We start from the raw sequence: 23,560 nt of genomic DNA on the forward strand, positions 1-23,560 counted from the left end.
AAAAAAAAAAAAAAAAAAAAAAAGAATACAATGTTAGCAAAAGGAGAGGACAAGATTAGCTATGGCTAATGTTATGATGGCTAAACTGAACAATGATGAATGCTGTCACAGGAAGTAAACCTTACAAGTTAGGGTCCTGGCCACAGGGCTGCCATAAGCTGGAAGGCCTAAAAGGAGTAAGGATTTCCTACTAGGTAATCAGTGAGAAACCTGATCCATGTCATCAGTTGTGCTTTCTGATCGTAGCCTCTGGGCAATCAGCAGGAAGTTGATTGATGAGGTCTCTTTGACATTTAGCAGCTATGACTAATAGAAAAACAAGTGAGAAAATCTCTTTGATATATTCTAAAGATAATTATACCTGCTGGATGAAAACAAAGAGGGGCTCCTGGTTTACTGAAAATGATTTTTTGCTTTGTTTTTTTGAGACAGAATCTCACTCTGTTGCCCAGGCTGGAGTGAAATGGCACAATCTTGGCTCACTGCAACCTCCACCTCCCTGGTTCAAGTGATTCTTGTGCCTCAGTCTCCTGAGCAGCTGGGACTACAAGCATGTGCCACCATGCCTGGCTAGTTTTTTGTATTTTTAGCAGAGACAGAGGCCGGGTGCTGTGGCTTACACCGTAATCCCAGCACTTCAGGAGGCTGAGGTGGGCGGATCACCTGAGGTTGGCAGTTTGAGACCAGCCTGACCAACATGGAGAAAACCCATCTCTACTAAAAATACAAACATAGCTGGGCATGGTGGCACATGCCTGTAATCCCAGCTACTCGGGAGGCTGAGGCAGGAGAATCACTTGAACCTGGGAGGTGGAGGTTGCGGTGAGCCAAGATCGCATCATTGCACTCCAGCCTGGGCAACAAGATTGAAACTCCGTCTAAAAACAACAACAACAACAACAACAACAACAACAACAAAAATGAAAAGAAACAGGGTTTCACCATGTTGGGCAGGCTGGTCTTGAACTCCTGAGCTCAGGCAATTCACCTACCTCGGCCTCCCAAAATGCTTGGATTATAGGTGCCAGGCCTGAATATGAGTTCTGAATTTGGAGTCTATAGGCTTCTCACAAGACCCTGGATGGTCTTCTGTGAGCTTGGGAAGCCCCTGAAATTGTCATTTTTCTGCATTGTGTGTGTTTTGTGGGGAGCAGTTCTTTATTGTCCCCATAGTTTCAAAAATTCAGGACCCACCAAAGGCTGGGTCTAAGAGAGTAGAATAAAACATCTGGGGCCGGGCACGGTGGCTTGCGCCTGTAATCTCAGCACTTTGGGAGGCCAAGGCGGGAGGATCATGAGGTCAGGAGATCGAGACCATCCTGGCTAAGATGGTGAAACCCTGTCTCTACTAAAAATACCAAAAATTAGCCGGGCGTGGTGGTGGGCGCCTGTAGTCCCAGCTACTCGGGAGGCTGAGGCAGGAGAATGGCGTGAACCCGGGAGGTGGAGCTTGCAGTGAGCCAGGATCGCGCCACTGCACTCCAGCCTGGGTGACAGAGCCAGACTCTGTCTCAAAAAAAAAAAAAAAAAAAAAAAAATCTGAAGATGCACTTGTGGTTTTAATAGCCCCATTTCTTTTGTTTTCTTCTTTTTGTTTTTGTTTTTGTTTTTTTGAGACAGAGTCTCACTCTGTTGCTCAGGCTGGAGTACAATGGTGTGATCTCGGCTCACCACAACTTCCGCCTCCCAGGTTCAAGCCATTCTTCTGCCTCAACCTCCCAAGTAGCTGGGATTACAGGTGCCCGCCACCATGCCCCGCTAATTTTTTGCATTTTTAGTAGAGACAGGGTTTCACCATGTTGGCCAGGCTGGTCTCGAACTCCTGACCTCAGGTGATCCGCCTGCCTCGGCCTCCCAAAGTGCTGGGCTTACAGGCGTGAGTCATCGCACCAGCCCTAATAGCTTCATTTCTTTCCTAATTTTCTGCACATAAAGAGGGATTGATAATTTATATGTGAATATACACATGGGTGGTGACACTCTTTTTAAGGAGAAGCAAATACATGAACTCTCTTACATAATTCATAAGAATCCCTCTGGCCTCTTTGAAATAATAATTTTTATAAACTGAAGAATGCCAGCACAGAGTGCTGTGGAGGCACAAAATGTGCTAGCTGAGCTCATCTGTCTGTCACTGTAACTGGAGTTTGGATAATTTCTCATAAGACTGCAAATGACAAGTAGGGTCACACAATCAAAAAAGAGGGAAACTGTTGATAAGGTAAGTAGAAAAAAGCACATGGATTTGAATGGCTAGGAAATTACTATACTGGCAGGACCCAAAGGTCACATAGGTCAGTTTAAAACAAAACACATTATCCTTGATTTTTTTTTTTTTGAGATGGAGTTTTGCTCTTGTTGCCCAGGCTGGAGTGCAATGGAACGATCTCAGCTCACTGCAACCTCCGCCTGTCAGGTTCAAGCGATTCTCCTTCTCCTGCCTCAGCCTCCCGAGTAGCTGGGCACCTGCCACCACGCCCGGCTAATTTTTTGTATTTTTAGTAGAGATGAGGTTTCACCATGTTGGCCAGGTTGGTCTCAAACTCCTGACCTCAGGTGAACCACCCACCTCAGCCTCCCAAAGTGCTGGGATTATAGGCATGAGCCACCGCGCCCGGCCATCCTTGATGTTTTGAGACAGAGACATATCACCATCAACTCATGGAGACTCAAGCACGTATTGGGAACATGTCTGGTTTATAAAAGAAAAAGGTGACCTTAAATAAGATACTAATTTGTAGATACAGATATCAAATATAAATATCTGTAAGATGCTTCTAATGACTTTTCTTTGTCCTTTTTTGTTAATTTTTCATAAAGTGTTCTCTTTTAGTAGAGCTGGCAACACTGCTACAGCTGTTAGTAGATTCACTGATTAAAGAATTTGGGGAAAAGGTAGTAAGAAATAACTGCAAACAGAATGCTTTCCAAAAAAATGCATATTTTCCAAAAATGTTAGATTCATCAATAACATGACTCCCTGCTCCTTAGAGGAGGAAGAGTGATCTAAGCCTATGGTAATTTTTATCATAAAACTTATGAGGAAAATATAATTACAATAACATGCCCATGTCATAAGGAAAGTGGAAGATAGAAGAACATATTCCTCTCTTCAGTTATACAGCTGAAACTCAGTTATTGTGTTCCTGTCTTTTGTTCAATATTGTTTTTGAAAAACAAAAGAAAAATACTGCTTTTGGTGAGAAGTACTGGGAATACAAACTGCAAAATGCTTAAGATGGCAAAAATGAACGTTTTTATCTGGAAAGTTCAGAGTCCTAATCTATTTGCCCTGTTTTTCACCATAGCAAACTACTGGTCTTTACAGATAAATCCCCTGGCCATGATGATAGGATTAAAAGTCAGTTATTAGAACTGAAGGAAAGGGGAAAAAAAATCTAGTAAAACTCATAAAAAATAAAGCACTTCAAAGCTTGGTGCTATTCCAGGGAAGCACAGGCTACCAACAAAAGCACTGATGTCAGGTTTAATAGACTTTGATCAAAGGGCAGCTCTGGTAGGAACCATTACTGCCTCATGTCATTTGGCCCCTGTTCCTGAAAAAATTAATAAACCTGTTTTACAAATGGGTGATTGGGACATCATGCTGGTCTCTTGAACCATAGAGGATTGATGATTGGAACTGGAACTAAACAGCCCTCATGAGCATTTGTAAACAAGTCAACAAGAGTCTGTTTTCAAAGGAGATAGAGTGACACAAGTAGGGTTTTAATCATCTAACTGAAAAAATAGATTTAAATTATTCTAAGAAAGAAATGACTGTTTTTTTTTTTCAGATTTTCCAAAATGTTTATTCCCATACAGCTGAATAAAATACTGACAATATCCACTCTTAGGCACAACTAGTGTTTCCCTGCAGGGAGACAGAAAACAAAACACACAAAATAAAACACATTTTGATTTTTTAAAAAAACCCAAAGTAGTAAAAAATAAAATGCTACTACTACTTACTATTATTTTTTTTTTAGAGACATGGTCTTAGCCAGGTGCGGTGTCCCATGAAGTGGGAGGTTAGACTCCTGTACATATCTCTAGGAAAGAGGCTGAATGCAGGTGGATGAGCAGCAACAGCCTGCAGGCCCCACTTCCACGGCAACTCACTTCCATGACACCTCTAAAATTCCAGTCAGCTACCAGACGCGGCACTGCATCTCCCTAAGAAGGAGGTCCTGAGGGGAGGGGCTGGTCGCCATGTTTGCTGTTTGCACCTTAGCCGTTCCAGTCTTCCCGCTTTGGACAGTCCAAGCGGAATGGAGTGTGGAGGGTAGAAGGGATCCCCCAGCACAGCAGAGCTGCTCTACCAAAACGTGGCCAGACTGCTTTTTTTAAGTGACTCCCCAAACCCATTCCTCCTCACTGGACAGAACCTCCCAACCGGGTCACCAGGTACCTCATTCAGGAGCCTCTGGACCAGTAACAGGCCTGTACCTCCCTGGGAGGAAGCTCCAGAGGACGGGATAGGCTGCCATCTTTGCGTTTCGCGGACTTCGCTGGTGATACCTCTAGGTACTGGAAAATCCGAGGTGACTAGGGACTGGAGGGGCCCTCAGCATACTTCAGTAGCCCTACGGAAAACTGGCCAGACTGTTACATGGGTGCCCATTCCCATATCTGCTCATTGGGTAGGTCTTCCAAGCCTGGGGCTCTAGCCATCCCCCACCAGAGCTATGCAGCCAGTAGATGCTGAGCCAGTAGCTGCTCAGCAACTCCCTGTACAGAGCCTCCAGGCCCAAAAGTATAAAAGCCCTGGGAGACAACATAGGCAATACCATTCTGGACAAAGGAATGGGCAAAGTTCTAATGACAACACCAAAAGCAATCTTAACAAAAGCAAAAGTTGACAAGTGGGATCTAATTAAACTTAAGAGCTTCTGCACAGCAAAATAAACTATCAACAGAGTAAACAGACAACTTACAGAAAGGAATAAAGTATTTGCAAATTATGCACCTGACAAAGGTCTAATATCCAGCATCTATACGAAACTTAAACAAATTTACAAGAGAAAAACAAAAACTTCCATTAAAAAGTGGGTGAAGGGCCCAGTGTGGTGGCTCATAGCTATAATCTCAGCACTATGGGAGGCTGAGATGGGTGGATCACCTGAGGTCAGTAATTTGAGACTAGCCTGGCCAAAATTGTGAAACCCTATCTTTACAAACAATACAAAAATTAGCTGAGCATGGTGGCAGGTACCTGTAGTACCAGCTACCTGGGAGGCTGAGGCATGAGATTACTTGAACCTGGGAGCCGGAGGCTGCAGTAAGCCAAGATTGTACTACCGCACTCCAGCCTGGGTGACAGAGCGAGACTCTGTCTCACCACCAACAACAACAAAAAAGTGGGCAAAGGAAATGAACAGACACTTCTCAAAAGAAGACATACATGCAGCCAACAAGTATATGAAGAAAAGTTCAATATTACTGATCACTAGAGAAATGCAAATCAAAACCACAGTGAGATACCATCTCACACCAGTCAGAATGGCTATTATTAAAAAGCGAAAAAAATAACAGATGTGGGCAAGGTTGCAGAGAAAAGGGAACACATACACTGTTGGTGGGAGTGTAAAATAGTTCAACCATTGTGGAAAGCAGTATGGCAGTTCTTCAAAGGGCTAAAAGTAGAAGAACTATCATTCGACCCAGCAATCCCATTACTGGTTATATACTCAGAGGAATAGAAATCATTCTACCATAAAGACACATGCACAGGAATGTTCACTGTAGCACTATTCACAATAGCAAAGACATGGAATCAACAGATATGCATGTTGATGACAGGCTAAATAAAGAAAATGTGGTACTTATACATCATGGAATACCATGTAGCTGTAAAAAAGAATGACATGTCTTTTATGGGAACATGGATGGAGCTGGAGGCTATTATCCTTAGCAAACTAATGCAAGAACAGAAAACCAAATACCACATGTTCTCACTTATAAATGTGAAATGGTTTGGCTGTGTCCCCACCCAAATCTCAATTTGAATTGCATCTCACCGAATTCCCACATATTGTGGGAGGGACCTAGGGGAATGTAATTGAATCATGGGGGCCAGTCTTTCCTGCGCTAGTCTAGTGATAGCAAGTGAGTCTCATGAGATCTGATGGGTTTATCATGGGTTTCCGCTTTTGCTTCCCTCTCATTTTCTCTTGCTGCTGCCATATAAGAAGTGCCTTTCGCTGCCTGCCGTGATTCTGAGGCCTCCCCAGTCATGTGGGACGTTAAGTCAAATTAAACCTCTTTTTCTTCCCAGTCTCAAGTATGCCTTTATCGGCAGCACGAAAACGGACTAATACAGTACCAGTAGAGTGGGGTGTTGCTGACAAGATACCTGAAAATGTGGAAGTGACTTTGGAACTGGGTAACAGGTAGAGACTGGAACAGTTTGAAGGGCTTAGAAAAAGACAAGAAAATGTGGGAAAGTTTAGAACTTCCTAGAGACTTGTTGAATGGCTGTGCCCAAAATGCTGATAGCAATATGGACAATAAAATCCAGGCTGAGGTGGTCTCAGATGGGGATGAGGAATTTGTTGGGAATTGGAGCAAAGGTGACTCTTGTTATGTTTTAGCAGAGACTGGTGGCATTTTGCCCCTACCCTAGAGATTTATGGAACTTTCAACTTGAGAGAGATGATTTAGGGTATCTGGCAGAAGAAATTTCTAAGGAGCAAAGCATTCAAGAGGTGACTTGGGTGCTGTTAAAGGCATTCAGTTTTATAAGGGAAGCAGAGTATAGAAGTTTGGAAAATTTGCAGCCTGACTATGTGACAGAAAACAAAACTTTTTGGGAGAAATTCAAGCCAGCTGCAGAAATTTGCATAAGTAGCAAAGAGCCTAATGTTAATCCTCAAAACCATGGGGAAAATGTCTCTAGGGCATGTCACAGACCTTCATGGTAGCCCCTCCCATCACAGGTCAGGGGGCCCAGGAGGAAAAAGTGGTTTCATGGGCCAGGTCCAGGGTCCCTGTGCTGTGTGCACCCTAGGGACTTGGTTCCCTGTATCCCAGCTGCTCCGGCCATGGCTGAAAGGGGCCAATGTACAGCTTGGGGTGTGGCTTCAGAGGATGGAAGCCCCAAGCCTTGGCAGCTTCCATGTGGTGTTGAGCCTGTGGGTGCACAGAAGTCAAGAATTGAAGTTTGGGAACCTCCACCTGGATTTCAGAAGATGTATGGAAACAACTGGATGCCTATGCAAAAGTTTACTATAGGGGTGAGGCCCTCTTGGAGAGCCTCTGCTAGGGTAGTGCGGAAGGGAAATGTGGGGTTGGAGCCTTCACACAGGGTCCCTACTAGGGCACTGCCTAGTGGAGCTGTGAAAAGAGGGCCACCGTCCTCCAGACCCCAGAATGGTAGATCCACGACAGCTTGCACCATGCTCCTGGAGAAGCCGTAGACACTCAATGCCAGCTTGTGAAAGCAGCCGTGAGGGAAGCTGTACCCTACAAAGCCACAGGGGCAGAGCTGCCCAAAGCCATTGGAACTTACCTTTTGTATCAGTGTGACCTGGATATGAGACCTGGAGTTGAAAGAGATCTTTTTGGAGCTTTAAAATTTGACTGCCTCACTGGATTTCAGACTTGCATGGGCCCTGTATCCCCTTTGGTTAGGGCAACTTCTCCCATTTGGAACAGCTGTATTTAACCTGTACCCCCACTGTATCTAGGAAGTACCTAACTTGCTTCTGATTTTACAGGCTCATTGGCAGAAGGGACTTCCCTTGTCTCAGATGAGACTTCAGACTGTGGACTTCTGGGTTAATGCTGAAATGAATTAAGATGTTGGGGGACTTTTGGGAAGGCATATTAGTTTTGAAATGTGAGGACATAAGATTTGGAGGGGGCCAGGGGCAGAATGATATAGTTTGGCTGTGTCTCCACCCAAATCTCAACTTGAATTGTACCTCCCAGAATCCCCATGTGTCGTAGGAGGGACACAGCAGGAGGTAATTGAATCATGGGGGCTGGTCTTTCCTGTGCTATTCTTGTGATAGTGAAAAAGTCTCATGAGATCTGATGGTTTTATCAGGGGTTTCCACTTTTGCTTCCTTCTCATTTTCTCTTGCCGCCACCATGTAAGAAGTGTCTTTCACCTCCTGCCATGATTCTGAGGCCTCCTCAGCCTTGTGGAACTGTGATTCCAATTAAACCTCTTTTTCCGCTGGACACGGTGGCTTACACCTGTAATCCCAGCACTTTGGGAGGCTGAGGTGGGCAGATCACAAGGTCAGGAGTTCGAGGCCAGCCTGGCCAACATGGTGAAACCCCGTCTTTACTAAAAATACAAAAATTAGCTGGGCGTGGTGGTGCGCGCCTGTAGTCCCAGCTTCTTGGGAGTCTGGGGCAGGAGAATTGCTTGAAGCCAGGAGGTGGAGGTTGCATTGAGCCTAGATTGTGCCACTACGCTCCAGCCTGGCAACAGAGCAGGACTCCGTCTCAAAAAAACAAAAGAAACAAAAAAACCCCTTTTTCTTCCCAGTCTTGGGTATGTCTTTATCAGCAGCATGAAAATGGACTAATACAAAATGGGAGCTACATAATGAAAACTTACGAACACAAAGAAGGAAACAACAGATACTAGGGTCTACTTGAGGGGGGATATTGCGTGAAGGAGAGGAGCAGAAAAGATAACTATTGGGTACTGCGCTTAATACCTGGGTGATGAAATAATATGTATAACAAACCCCTGTGACACATGTTTACCTATGTAACACACCTTCCTATGTGCCCCCATAGAAAAAAATCCCATGACATCAAAAGTAGTATAACTAATGTCTTTGGGAATGGCTGTCTCTTCCAATGATGACAATGAGAATTTATAGCAAAATATCATATAACATATAGAGTATTAGAATGTAACTCAGGGAGTTACATTAATCCACTTATATCTAGTGTGTACCTATGTACCATCATTTCTCTTTAAGCTCTAAGGCTGAGCTCCAAATGACTCTTGGACAACAGCTGAGGTTCAGAGACACCTCAAACTCAAGATGTCCTGAGTGAACCCTTCACCTCTGTCCTTAAGCCAGCTCCTCTTCTACCACCACAATCTTTTGGCTCTTCACTCCTCATCCAAATTAACTATAAAGTCCTCTGCATGGAATCTCCAGTTTTAGACTAAACTGGATCTCTTTCCACTGTTTCAATTTGTCCTCTCCTTATCTACCTGCATGCTGTTGGCTGTGGTGTTTTCCTTAAGTGCCTCCTTCAATCCCTTCTACTCTTTCCGCACTGCTATTAGATAGGATTCCACTCAGGTCTCATGTTATTGATTCTACTGCTGAAATGTCTGGCATTTTTCACCTCTCTATTGTCACTACTACTGTTAGGAATTTAGGGTGGTTATAGTGCCTCAAATCCCCTCTAGGAATCCTTGACAAAGGAGCTTTATATATACTAATAGCCTCATGAATAAAAAGGAACTGGCTTTATTAATAGACCTGTAAGTGCCTGATAGCACCAAACTAAAATTCTGGTAAAAGGTATACTGAAGAACCCAGCTAGAACCCAAGGTCAAAACTAGACTTCCTAACTTGTCAGCACAGATCTAGCAGCAGAAGAGGTGGTAGGGCCTGCCAACACAGGCTTGTTTGCTGTGCTCACTCACAGTGGAGGCAGAAAGCAAAGGAGAAGCATGTCTCCTGGGGGAACAGCAACTCACCTACTTTGAACTGTGACCCAACCAAGTTCTCAGGCTCTAAAAAATCAGGGGGAGAAAGCCTGGACAGGCAGTGGGGAGAGAGAGATCCCTTCACCATAGGCTGAAACTAGATGAGAGACTATACTATGCTTAACAATGGAGATACAGACACATTCTGAGAAATGTGTCTTTAGGTGATTGTGCAGTTGTGCCAACATCACAGAGTGTACTTCACAAACCTAGATGGTATAGCATACTACACATCTAGACTACCTGGCATAGCCTATTACTCCTAGACTACAAACCTGTACAGCAGTTACAGTACTGAATACTACAGGAAACTGTATCACATGGTGAGTATTTGTGTATCTAAACATAGAAAGGGTAATGCACTGTGCTACCATATTACTATGGCTACAACCTCACCAGGTGATAGGAACTTTTCAGCTCCATTATAACCTTGTGAGACTTCCATTGTATGTGATCGTAGTTGACCAAAACATCATTATGTGGTGTATGACTATAATCCATTCCCCAAGTTGCACTGCCTCCAAGAACTTCTGTCTCTTCACTCTTCCATTTGTTTCCACACTACCATTAGGGTTACTTTTTGAAGACATAAATCTGATCATGTTATTTATCTGCTTAAAAACCTCTCATGACACTACATACCGCCAGAATCAGGTCTCACTTTTTGGCATGGCAAGTGTGAATTCCTCTCCAACTGGTTACTGCCAAAGTTTTAGGCTTCCTCTCCTTCAACTCACTTCCCATAAGCCCTAAGCTCACATATTTGTGCAGATTTCACATTCTCAGAACAATTAATATTTGTTCATATCTCTGTGCTTTTTGGCATGTTTTTGGTGTTCCCTCTGCCTGAAATTGGACCTACTGCCTTTGAATTCATCCTTCAAAATTCAGCTCAGATATTTCCTAAGGGAAACTTTCTCAAATGCTCCAAGAAGTTATTTATTCTGTCCTGTGTTCCTAGGGCCTGACTTACATGTCTCTATTTTCATATTTATCATATTGCATTAAAATGATTTGTTTACAATTGTTGTTTTCCACTAAAAAGTAAACTCCACAGGAAAGTTAACTATTTTCCTTATCTTTGCATTCTCAAAATTTAGCATATAGTCTTTTAAAAAAAATAACAGCTGTGGATGGGCGTGGTGGCTCACGCCTGTAATCCCAGCTACTCGGGAGGCTGAGGCAGGAGAATCATTTGAACCTGGGAGGCGGAAGTTGCAGTGAGCCAAGATCATGCCACTGCACTCCAGCCTGGGCAAGAGTGAGACTCAGTCTTGAAAAAAATAAAACAAAAAACAGCTTTATTGAGATGTAATCCATATACCATAAAATTCACCCTTTTAAAGTGTCCAGTTCAATGATTTTAGTATATTCAGGCTTTATTAATTGTAGAACATTTTCTTTTTTCTTTTTTTTTTCTTTGAGACAGAGTCTCGCTCTGTCGCCCAGGTTGGAGTACAGTGGCGTGATCTGGGCTTACTGCAACCTCCGCCTCCTGGGTTCACACCATTCTCCTGCCTCAGCCTCCCGAGCAGCTGGGACTACAAGCACCCGCTGCCACACCTAGCTAATTTTTTTGTATTTTTAGTAGAGATGGGATTTCACCATGTTGGCCAGGCTGGTCTTGGTATCCTGACCTGGTAATCTCCCTGCCTCGGCCTCCCAAGGTGCTGGGATTACAGGCGTGAGCCACCGCGTCCGGCCATAGGATATTTTCATTACCCTCAGAAAGAAACCCTATACTCATTAGGCAATGTTAAATAAAATGTATGTGAAGCCATTGTTTTAGTCTGAGCTCCTACACTAGGACGCAAAAGACCAGAGCAAACCAGGATGGAGTAACACATGCTAGGTGCCACTTAATCAAACTGAACTTAAAAACAGGGCAGTTTAAAAAAAACAAAGCAACACACACACACACACACACACACACACACACACAGAGGAGATTCACAGCAATCAAAAGGGGCCCAGTCAACCTGAACCAGCATGATGAGGAAGTCCTCTCTGCTTTACCCCTACAAGGAAAATAACTTTTAAACCATTAATCTGGCTTTTCTTCCTTGTTTCTGCTTTCTTTTCTGTTCCCTGTTTCTCCTTTTCTGCCTATAAAACTCACCCACTCTGCTCTGCTCAGCTTAGTGAAGCATAATTCTAGTTCATAAATGGGATGCTGCCCAATTCATGACTTGCTAATAAAAGCCAGTCAGGGCCAGGTGCAGTGGCTAACACCTATAATCCCAACAGTTTGAAAGGTTCAGGCAGGAGGATTGCTTGAGCTGAGGAATTTGATACCAGCCTGAGCAACATAAGGAGACCTCCATCTCTACAAAAAATAAAAAATTAACCTGGCATGGTGGCATGATGATAGTCCTGGCTACTTGGGAGGCTGAGGCAGGAGGATCACTGGAGCCCAGGATTTTGAGGATGCAGTGAACTATGACCTCTCCACTGAACAATCCTGGGCAACAGAGTGAGAGTCTGTCTCTTAAAAACAAAAACAACCCTCCTCAAACAAAAAAACCCAATCAGATATTTAAAAGTCAATTCATTAAAATTTTGTTCTTTTGTTTTGTTTTGTTGTTTTTGAGACAGGGTCTTACTCTGTCACCCAGGCTGGAGTGCAGTGGAGAAATCATGGCTCACTACAGACTCGACCTGGGCTCTGGTGATCCTCTCACCTCAGACTCCTGAGTAGCTGGGACTACAGGTATGTGCCACCACGCCCATCTAATTTTTGTATTTTTTGTAAAGACAGGGTTTTGCCATGTTTTTCAGGCTAAATTCTGTTCTTTGACAGCAGTCACTGTCCATCCTCTCCTTGAATCTCTTAGCAAGTACTTGTCTACTTTGTGTCTCTACAGATTTGCCTATTCTGGCTAATCTGAATAAAAAGAGCTATACAAGAAGTGGCCTGTCCTGCTTCTTTCACTTAACAAATTTTCAGGGTTCATCCATGTCATCCATGGTGTAGTATGTGTCTTTTTGTTTGTTTGTTTTTGAGACAGCATCTCACTCTGTTGCCCAGGCTGGAGTGCAGTGGTGCAAACTCAGCTCACTGCAACCTTTGCCTCCCGGGTTCAAGTAGTTCTCCTGCCTCAGCCTCCCGAGTAGCTGGGATTACAGGCGCACGCCCAGCGAATTTTGTAATTTTAGTAGAGAAGGGGTTTCTCCCTGTTGGTCAGGCTGGCCTTGAACTCCCGACCTCAGGTGATCCGCCTGCCTCAGTCTCCTAAAGTGCTAGGATTACAAGCGTGAGTCACCAGGCCCAGCGCATGTATACTTTTTAAAGCCAAATAATATTCCACTGTATGTGTCAGAGGCATTTGAACGAGAGCAACTCCATCTTGAATAGGGGCAGGGTAAAATGAGGCTGAGACCTGCTGGGTTGCATTTCAAGGATGTTAGGCATTCTTAGTCATAGGATGAGACAGGAGCCTGGCAGGACTGGTTTCACAACACACAAGTCTTTTCCCAAAGACCCTGCTGATAAAACAGGATGCAATAAAGAAGCCAGCCAAGACCCACCAAAACCAAGATGGTAATGAAAGAGACCTCTGGTCATCCTCACAGCTCATTATATGCTAATTATAATGCGTTCGCATGCTAAAAGATATTCCCACCAGCACCAAAAGAGTTTACAAATGCCACAGAAACATCTGGAAGTTACTCTATATGGTCTAAAAAGGGGAGGAACCTTCAGTTCCAGGAACTTGCAACCCTGGAAAACTCATGACTAATCCACCCCTTGTTTGGCATATAATCAAGAAATACCATAAGTACACTCAGTCAAGCAGCCCATGCCACAGCTCTGCCTATAGAGTAGCCATTCTTTAGTTTCTTTACTTCTCTAATAAACATCATTTCACTTTACTTTGTAGACTCACCCTGAATTCCTTCTTGCATGAGATCCAATAACCTTCTCTCTTAAGGTCTGGATTGAGACCCCTTTCTGGTAACACAGGGATTAACCACACTTTATTTACCCATTCATCAATTTATAAACATTTGGACTGGTCCTACTTTTTTGGGCTACTATTAATCATGCTGCCATAATGTCCACGTCCAAATTTTTGGGTAGACAGATGTTCTCAATTCCCTTGGAAGTATAATTGCTGGGTCATATGGTAACTCTATGTCTAACATGTCGAGGAACTCCCAGATGGTTTTACAAAATGGTTGCATCATTTTACATTCCTACCAACAATATATGAGTCTTCTAATTTCTCTACATCATAGACAATACTTGTGTTTTTTATTTTAGTCATCCTAGTGGGTGTGACGTGGTATCTCATTGTGGTTTTGACTTGTATTTCATATAATCTTAATAAATGTTTATATAATGAATGATTTTTGAATGTCCTGTATGTGGCTTACATCCTAGAAACCTGGCTAAACCAAATTGAAGTTTTTCAATGTTGTATTCATTCCACACACATTTGTTGAAGTCCCACGATATGTTAACTCTAATGCACCTAGTATAGAGTGGCAAAGTTATGAGAACAGACTTTGGAGCAGAAAGGTCTGGCACTTTCTGCCCCAGCTGTGCCACTTATTGGCTGTATGACCTTGGGCAGATTATGTAACCTTTCTCAGATTTAGTGAGGCAAGTTAATAGTATCTTCCTCATGATGCTGCTCTGAAGGTTAAATAAGATCATGAGCCTGGAGTGGTCCTCATGTCTGTAATCCCAACATTTTGGGAGGCTGAGGTGGGAGGATTGCTTGAGTCTAGGAGTTTGAGACCAGCCTGGACAACATGGTGAGATTCCCATCTTTATTTAAATAAGTTTATTTTTAAAAGAAAGATCCTGAATATTAAGGGCTTAGCACAATGGCTGCAAGAAATAACAACTCAATAGATGTTAGTCATTATTATTGAGTGTATTAAAGTCATAAAAGTAAATAAGATAAATGTCTAATAATAACATAATGTTATGTAAGCTATTGAGACAAGTGAGGTAAAAAGGCTCCTTGGAGAATCTCCAACCTGCCTGGGCATTGGGAGGATGGGGTGGAGCCTTGGGGAGTTAGCACCCATTGCAGGAAGGAGGAGCCTGGCCTCTCCTGTTCCTGGGTGGTAACAGGGGATTCAATCCATGAAACGCGAAGCCTGCTAGCAGGACTCTCACTTTGCTGAGAGTCCCTGTTTCCCTTTTTTCCCTTTTCACACAATAAATGCTGCCCTTCTCACCCTACAATGTATCCACATGCCTAAATTATCCTGGTCATGTGACAAGAACTACGACAGAGACATTTGTATGTCTCTCTCTGTAACCATGAGGCTACTCTCATGTCCTTATTAATTAGGCTGTTATGCAGACTAATTACATAATAACTACAAAGTTCTTCGAATTCCTAAAATATATATTAAATAAATATTTAAGATGTGTTACCCTAAGAAACCAGTTCTTTACCATATTCAGAAAGAAGAGATTTTGGACAAGAGGGACTTAGATTTCACGAATGCCACAGCTCCTGTGGTCAACTTTCTTTTTGCTGTTACCATTTATTCAATTGGACAATATGCAGGAAAAAAAGGTTATTTTTTGTATATGTGAGACATTTTTTTTTTTTTTTTTTTTGAGACGGAGTCTCGCTCTGTCACCCAGGCTGGAGTACAGTGGCCGGATCTCAGCTCACTGCAAGCTCTGTCTCCCAGGTTTATGCCATTCTCCTGCCTCAGCCTCCCGAGTAGCTGGGACTACAGGCGCCCGCCACCTCACCCGGCTAGTTTTTTTTTGTATTTTTAGTAGAGACGGGGTTTCACCGTGTTAGCCAGGATGGTCTCGATCTCCTGACCTCGTGATCCGCCCGTCTCGGCCTCCCAAAGTGCTGGGATTACAGGCTTGAGCCATCGCGCCCGGCCTATGTGAGACATTTTTAATTTGTACTTTTTACCACAACAAAGCAAACATTTCATACAATGTTGGCATTTAATAAAAAATGCGGTTTCTTTTTGAATTTTGAGAACTTTGTTTTGTCTTTGTTTGTTTTTGAGACAGGGTCTCACTCTGTTGCCCAGTCTGGAGTACAGTGGTGCAATCATCCTCCTGAGTTTGAGTGATCCTCCCACCTCAGACTCCTAAGTGGCTGGGACTACACGTGTGTACCACCATGCCCAGCTAATTTTCTTATTTTTATTTATTTATTTTTACAGAGACAAGGTGTAGCCATGTTGCCCAGGCAGGTCTCAAACACCTGGGCTCAAGGGAGACTTGGCCTCCCAAAGTGCTTGGATTACGGGCAAGAGCCACCAAGCTCTGGCCTGAGGGCATATTTTTAAATTTAATAATAATTCTGAAGAGCTCTCCTAACTACATACAATTTTTTGCAGCAGACAAGCAACCATTCTACACATTTTTAATGCAAATGTAAGTGTTTGAAATGTAAATTTGCTTTGGGTAAAGGATGATCTAGAAGCCCTTGAGGCAGCAGGCCAGGGAACTTAAGGATGATTGTGATGGAGAAAAGGCAAGCCAAAGAGGCTCGGACAGAAGCAGGGTGAGGAAAGCAGGCAAATGGGGAGAGGCTAATGAAGGCAAGGAACGCTAGGACACATTGAACTAAGAGCACACAAAACAACTGGCAAAGGAAAGCAGAGACTGTAGAGTGGGCTGATGCAAGAGGTAGCAAGAAATGACTGGAAGTAGTCGTTCTGGCTGTATTTGTGAATTTCCTAGAGATTCATCTCAAAATGTAAAGATAACTACTGTATGAAGTAAGGAAACAGAAGTAGCTCTGGCTCATTGAGATTAAAAGAAGAGAAGCTGAGCAGAAAGCAGACATGTCCTAACCACAAGCAGAACTCATTACCCACACTATATTAGAGTACTTTTTTTTTTTTTTTTTTTTTTGCTCACTTGTGAATCATTTATGTACCAAGTTTCTCTTAGGATACTTTATAGTTTATATATAATGGATGAAAGGGGGCTTAGAAGCCATCTAGTAACCTAGGGACTCAAATGGCTAGATATATAATGTTGCTGATTATTGGAGAAAGGAGCAAAAGGGGATAAGAAAAGACCCTAAAGAGGTTAAGGGAAGGGCCCCAATTTCCCACAGCTAGAGCTAGAGGAAGAGATACTTGTTAGATGATGGTAGCAAAATGAAAACCAGAGACAGAAGGAGGCTCCCTATTTGAATACTCCACTCAGCTTGCTTTATTCAGAAACAGCCTTTCGTTGCTTAGAAATAACATACACTAATATTATCCATGCCATTCTCCCGCCTGGAGATGACCTACACTATCACTCAATGGAAGCCACTGTAGGGAAATCAAAACACCTCAAAGCCAAAATAGTACTTAGAAGTCAGACACATTCAGAAGTAGAAGAAGGGAAGAAGCAGTGGAAATTGGACTGACCACATCTTAGGCAGTGACCCTGGTGATGGATTCCAAGGCAGGACTGCTTACTTATGGGACAGCCAACTGGGCTGTGCAAAAGTATCTTTCCTTGTGGTGATGGAATTTTTTCTTTTTACTTGAGTTGGACTTCAATTTGAGTTTCATTTGGGTTAATAAATACTGTAATTTCTTAAAAAATGTAAATACATCTAGCATGGGTAAAGAATTGTCACTCATACATTTGTGTGGATTAGTTTCATTTAAGGTATTATTCAAATGCTTGAATAATATATATTCAAGTGTATATATATACTATATGTGTACTATATATACTTGAATATATTATTGAATATTAGTCAAGTATATATTGAATATATTGAATATATTACTCAATAATAATATAAGTATAAAATAAGTATATATTGAATATATTTAATATATTATTGACTTGGGTGCAGTGGGGCGATCTCGGCTCACTGCAAGCTCCGCCTCCCGGGATTACGCCATTCTCCTGCCTCAGCCTCAGGAGTAGCTGGGACTACAGGCGCCCGTCACCTCGCTGGGCTAGTTTTTCGTATTTTTTAGCAGAGACGGGGTTTCACCGTGTTAGCCAGGATGGTCTCGATCTCCTGACCTCGTTATCCGCCCATCTCGGCCTCCCAAAGTCCTGGGATTACAGGCTTGAGCCACCGCGCCCGGCCAATTTAACATTTCTTAAACTGCATGAAGCTGGGAGGGTATAGACAAAGTGGTGAGAGGGCGCACCCACCTAAAGTCAATCAAAGCACACTTCACATGCTGGCCATATAACAAGTAAATACCAACAAAGCAAAACTAACCAAAACAAACAAAAGATCCCTACATTCTAGGATTCCAATTCACATCAAACTGCATTTGTACAAAGACAAGTATTGGAAAACATATAAGACAACACTGAACCATGAAAGATATACCTAACTCAAGAAAGTAAAATTTGGTATGGGTGATTTTTTACAATTGTGTACACAAATATATATTTTCTTCAGATAAACTTTTAAAAACAAACATATACATATGTAGGAAGATTTATTTCAAATTCTTAATACCTATCTTAGAAATGAACTGGTAAACATAGTTTGATAGGAAGTTTTAGAGAAAGAACAGCCACAAATCATAGGTTTATTTATATATTTTAAAAATAGCTAGGATTTCTATTCACTTTATTGTAGACCAGAATATAATATAATAAGCATTGTTGAAAGAAAACTTGGTTGGGCGCGGTGGCTCATGCCTGTAATCCTAGCACTTTGGGAGGCCGAGGTGGGCAGATTGCCTGAGCTCAGGAGTTGGAGACCAGCCTGGGCAACAGGGTGAAACCCCGTCTTTACTAAAATACAAAAAATTAGCCAGGCATGGCGGCATGTGCTTGTTGTCTCAGCTACTTGGGAGGCTGAGGCAAGAGAATTGCTTGAACCCGGCAGGCGGAGTTTGCAGTGAGCCGAGATTGTGCCACTGCACTCCAGCCTGGCGACTGAGTAAGACTCCATCTCCAAAAAGAAAAAAAAAGAAAAAAGAAAACTCGTTTTTTTAAACGCAATTATAAATGATCTATTTTTTAGCAATATTTCACAGAATTATATTCTAATATTCTAGAAAAAAATTGTACTAGACCTCCAAATAAGATAATTAAAAATACGATTCCACATAATGTATTTTTATGAAATTAAACTTCACATTAAATTTTTAATTTTGTATTATCAGAAAAAATGTAAATATTAATTTTATTCCAATAGTTTCTGATCAGTTCTTTGAAAAATTAAAATTAAACTCTCTGTAACTCTGACACCATATTACCCCAAAAAGACTAGAAGGCCAAGAGTGGTGGCAGTTCATGCTTCTAATCTGTGTTTTGGGATGCAGAGGTGGGAGGATTGCTTGAGGCCAGGAGTTTGAGACCAGCCTGAGCCATGTAGTGAGACTCTGTCTCTACGAAACATAAAAAATTAGCCAGTCATAGTAACATATGCCTGTGGTCCTAGCTACTTGGGAGGCTGAGATGGGAGAATCTCTTGAGTCCAGGACTTTGAAGCTGCAGTGAGCTATAATCATGCCACTGGACTCCAGCCTGGGTGATAGGCAGAGAGCCTGTCTTTTAAAAAAATAAGAATTAAAAAAAAAAAAAAAGGCTAGGAAACAGCAGACATTATAAATTACAAATTTCTCTAATATATTATTTCTTAGTAAATTTATAAATAATCTCTAAAGAGCATTTGTTAGAGGTGAGACTGGGGGATTTTTACATATAGAAATGTATAATGAATACAACAAAAATCTATGTATCTACGGGCCGGGCGCGGTGGCTCAAGCCTGTAATCCCAGCACTTTGGGAGGCCGAGACGGGCGGATCACAAGGTCAGGAGATCGAGACCATCCTGGCTAACACGGTGAAACCCCGTCTCTACTAAAAAATACAAAAAACTAGCCGGGCGAAGTGGCGGGCGCCTGTGGTCCCAGCTACTCGGGAGGCTGAGGCAGGAGAATGGCGTAAACCCGGGAGGCGGAGCTTGCAGTGAGCTGAGATCTGGCCACTGCACTCCAGCCGGGGCGACAGAGCCAGACTCAGTCTCAAAAAAAAAAAAAAAAATCTATGTATCCACCATTGAAAATTTACAAATATTAATATTGTACTTCTGATCTTTTTATAAAATAAAGGAAATAAAACATTTTTGCTGAAGTTGCTATCACACTTTTATTGTTCCCCACATCCATTCTCCTCTCCCAGAGGTAACCAATTTTATAAATTTGATATATATTCTTCCAATGTGTGTTTATGTTTTACTACATATGTGTACTCATAAACATAGACTATACTGTGTGTGTGCTATGTGTTTTTAAAGCAACTTTGTGTTTTCTTTTTTTTTTTTTTTTTTTTTGAGACGGAGTCTCGCTCTGCCGCCCAGGCTGGAGTGCAGTGGCCGGATCTCAGCTCACTGCAAGCTCCACCTCCCGGGTTCACGCCATTCTCCTGCCTCAGCCTCCCGAGTAGCTGGGACTACAGGCGCCCGCCATCTCGCCCGGCTAGTTTTTTGTATTTTTTTAGTAGAGACGGGGTTTCACCGTGTTCGCCAGGATGGTCTTGATCTCCTGACCTCGTGATCCACCCGTCTCGGCCTCCCAAAGTGCTGGGATTACAGGCATGAGCCACCGCGCCCGGCCAGCTTTGTGTTTTCAAGATCTCATCATGTTGATACATATAAATATAACTCATTCACTTTAACTTCTAAATAGCATTTTACAAGATATGACAATCTACATATCCATTCTTCTATTGATGGGCATTTTGGTTGTTTCCATTTTTTGCATTCTAAAAAATGACACAATAAAGATCTTTGTGCATGTATCCTTATATATGCATGAGAACATACTCTGTACATTGAAAAGAGCCTAGAGGCAATGACAGCCCAGAGGAACAACAAAGAAATCCTAATTTCTAAATATCACTCCACAGTAAAGGGAATAAGTGCTCCTTAAAGAAATGGGCCAATTCCAGGTCTGGGGCAAAAAAATTAAGGTGAACCTGTTATATATTGTGTGCCAGACAGCAAGGAAGCACTCAGAGAATTATAAGGATGTGTTTTTTTAAAAAAGGAGCCAGTTTAAAGGAGCTTTCATTAGCCAGATCTAAGCTTAAAAAGAAAAAAAGGTAAAGGATTGTAACACATTAAATAATAACAATAATTGAAACCCCTAAGTTCATAGTAATTTTTTCTTTTTTTTTTAGACAGAGTCTCACTCCATCACCCAGGCTGGAGTGTGGTGCGTGATCTCGGCTCACCAAAACCTCCACTTCCTGGATTTAAGTGATTCTCCTGCCTCAGTCTCCCGAGTGGCTGGGAGTACAGGCATGTGACATGATGCCTGGCTAATTTTTTTTTTTTTTTGTATTTTTTTTAGTAGGAATGCAGTTTCACCATGTTGGCCAGGCTGATCTCGAACTCCTGACCTCAACTGATCCACCCACCTCAGCTTCCCAAAGGGCTGGATTACAGGTCTGTGAGCCACCACGCCTGGTCCATAGTCGTATTTTTTCAAAGCAGGGAGGTAAATGTCTTCTTTATAGAAGAATGACAACTAATAAATATAGAAGCAATGATGGAATTAGAAAAAACATTTCAGGCCGGGCGCGGTGGCTCAAGCCTGTAATCCCAGCACTTTGGAAGGCCGAGGTGGGAGGATCACAAGGTCAGCAGTTCGAGACCAACATGGCCAACATAGTGAAACCCTGCCTCTACTAAAAATACAAAAAATTAGCCAGGCATGGTGGCAGGCATCTGTATCTCAGTTACTTGGGAGACTGAGGCAGGAGAATCGCCTGAACCTGGGAGACAGAGGTTGCAGCGAGCTGAGATCATGCCATTGTACTCCAGCCAGGGCGACAGTGCAAGACTCTGTCTCAAAAAAAAGAAAAAGAAAGACCATTTCAAAGGTGATTCATGCAAACATCATTAATGAATGCTAAAACCACTCAGTAACAAGTTTTGGGAATGGGGAGGGGGTCACATACTTTGAAATTGTTAGACCGCTAATTACTTACTAATAAATAGTAAAGAGGAAAATTATCTTTACAATTTGCCTTATTTTAGTGAGGTAGAGCTTCTTTTCATGTTTATTGGCTATTCAGGTATCCTCTGATGCTCATATTCTTTGCCTATTTTTCTTTTTTTTCTTCTTTCTTTTTTTTATTTTTGAGACAGAGACACAGTCTCACTCTGTTGCCCAGCCTGGAGTGTAGCAATACAATCTCAGCTCATGGGAACCTCTGCCTTCCTGGTTCAGGTGGTTCAAGCGATTTCTGTGCCTCAGCCTCTCAAGTAGCTGGGATTACAGGTGTGCACCAACATACCCAGCTAATTTTTGTATTTTTAGTAGAGACAGGGTTTCACCGTGTTGACCAGGCTAGTCTCAAACTCCTGACCTCAGGTGATCTGCCTGCCTCAGCCACCCAAAATGCTGGGATTACAGGTGTCAGCCACCATGCCCAGCTCTTTGCCTATTTTTCTGTTGACTTGTTTATGCTTTACTAATTGAGTTGTATAAATTCTTCAAATACTTTGGACACTGTAATGCAAATATCTTTACTGAGTGTGTGACTTATATACAGGACATTTTGTATAACAAAACCTTTGATTTCTATATACTCAAATATCTGAATCTTTTTCTTTATTATTTGCACGTTTTAAGGCACATTTAATATATGCTTCCCTATTCTCAGTGTCATAAAGATAGCCTCCTATATTTTCTTCTGAACTGTGAATTTTATTTAGTTTATCTGAGGAGCTGAACAGTAAGTACGAAAACTGTTGGAAAACAATGTTAATTTTTGGTTCTAAGGGGGTTCCAGCTTTATGTGAAGTCTCCTTTCAATACCATAAATAATTAAGAGTTGCTATTTAAAACCATACATACAAAGTTATGGTTTCAGGATACTAAAAAATAAAAATAAAAAAGAGTAAGGCATATAATCTTACGTGAGTGAACAAAGCTTCCTTCCTTAACTCTTCAGAACTGTCATTTGGAGTCCAAGCTTCAGCAAACTGCAGGAAATCCCATTTTTCCTTATCACCTTCCTCAGCCTGAATTTTTTCCTTCCTACCATTCAGTGTGCTCCCTGTAACTTGAGCCTACAAAAGGAAAAAGTAAATGAATTTTTCAGCAGTTCACCTCACAGCTGAAATTCACTAAGTAACTTGATTTTGCATTTAAATCATAAGCTACCCACTAAGAAAATCTCACTGTTCCAACATAGCATGGGCTTTATTAATATAATTATCTTTGTAAACCAAAAATAAAATTATAAGCCTCCCAACCAACTAAATGGATTCCTCCTCTTGGCAAAGAGCATTCTAAAGTAAACCTGAAACAGGCCAGGCGCAGTGGCTCACGCCTGTAATCCCAATACTTGGGGAGGCCGAGGGGGGCTGATCACCTGAGGTCAAGAATTTGAGACCAGCCTGCCCAACATGGTGAAATCCCATCTCTACTAAAAATAGAAAAATTAGCCGGGCATGGTGGCAGACACCTGTGATGCCAGCTCCTTGGGAGGGTAAGGCAGGAGAATCACTTGAACTCGGGAGGCGGAGGTTGCAGTAAGCTGAGATCCTGCTACCGCACTCCTGTGTGACAGAGTGAGACTCCATCTCAAAAAAGCTGACCAGCATTAACATTAAAATAGAGATCTTAAGACAGACAAAACAGATTCTTTGTAGCAATAAGACACCAACATGACAGATAGCAGGCCCTAAAACAAATGGAAACCTTTTACTCCCTAATATATTTCTTTTGTATGAAATGGCTCTGCAGAGCTCTCTCTTGTGGGGAAAATTTACATTCTGTAGAGAATCCCCGTTCCTTTCCAGGTCTTTATCCTGATCCCAGAGAGAATTAACTAAGGATTCTGGCACCTTTTAAAGTCTAATAAGAGGCCAGGAGTGGTGGCTCATGCCTGTAATCCCAGCACTTTGGGAGGCTGAGGTGGGCGGATCA

The 23,560-nt window shown here is 42.3% G+C and overlaps 1 protein-coding gene across 3 annotated transcripts in view; it reads right to left on the bottom strand.

Moving 5' to 3' along the window:
* Positions 1-23,560, bottom strand: part of ZRANB3 (zinc finger RANBP2-type containing 3) — a 310,204-nt gene that overhangs the window by 43,509 nt on the left and 243,135 nt on the right. For all 3 annotated transcript variants that reach the window (XM_025405290.1, XM_025405292.1, XM_025405291.1), the window contains exon 12: positions 22,546-22,698. In XM_025405290.1, the coding sequence (XP_025261075.1) occupies positions 22,546-22,698 (153 nt within the window). The remainder of the gene's footprint in view (positions 1-22,545; positions 22,699-23,560) is intronic.

Source organism: Theropithecus gelada, chromosome 12 (assembly GCF_003255815.1).
Source record: "Theropithecus gelada isolate Dixy chromosome 12, Tgel_1.0, whole genome shotgun sequence".
In the NCBI taxonomy this organism is placed as follows: domain Eukaryota; kingdom Metazoa; phylum Chordata; class Mammalia; order Primates; family Cercopithecidae; genus Theropithecus; species Theropithecus gelada.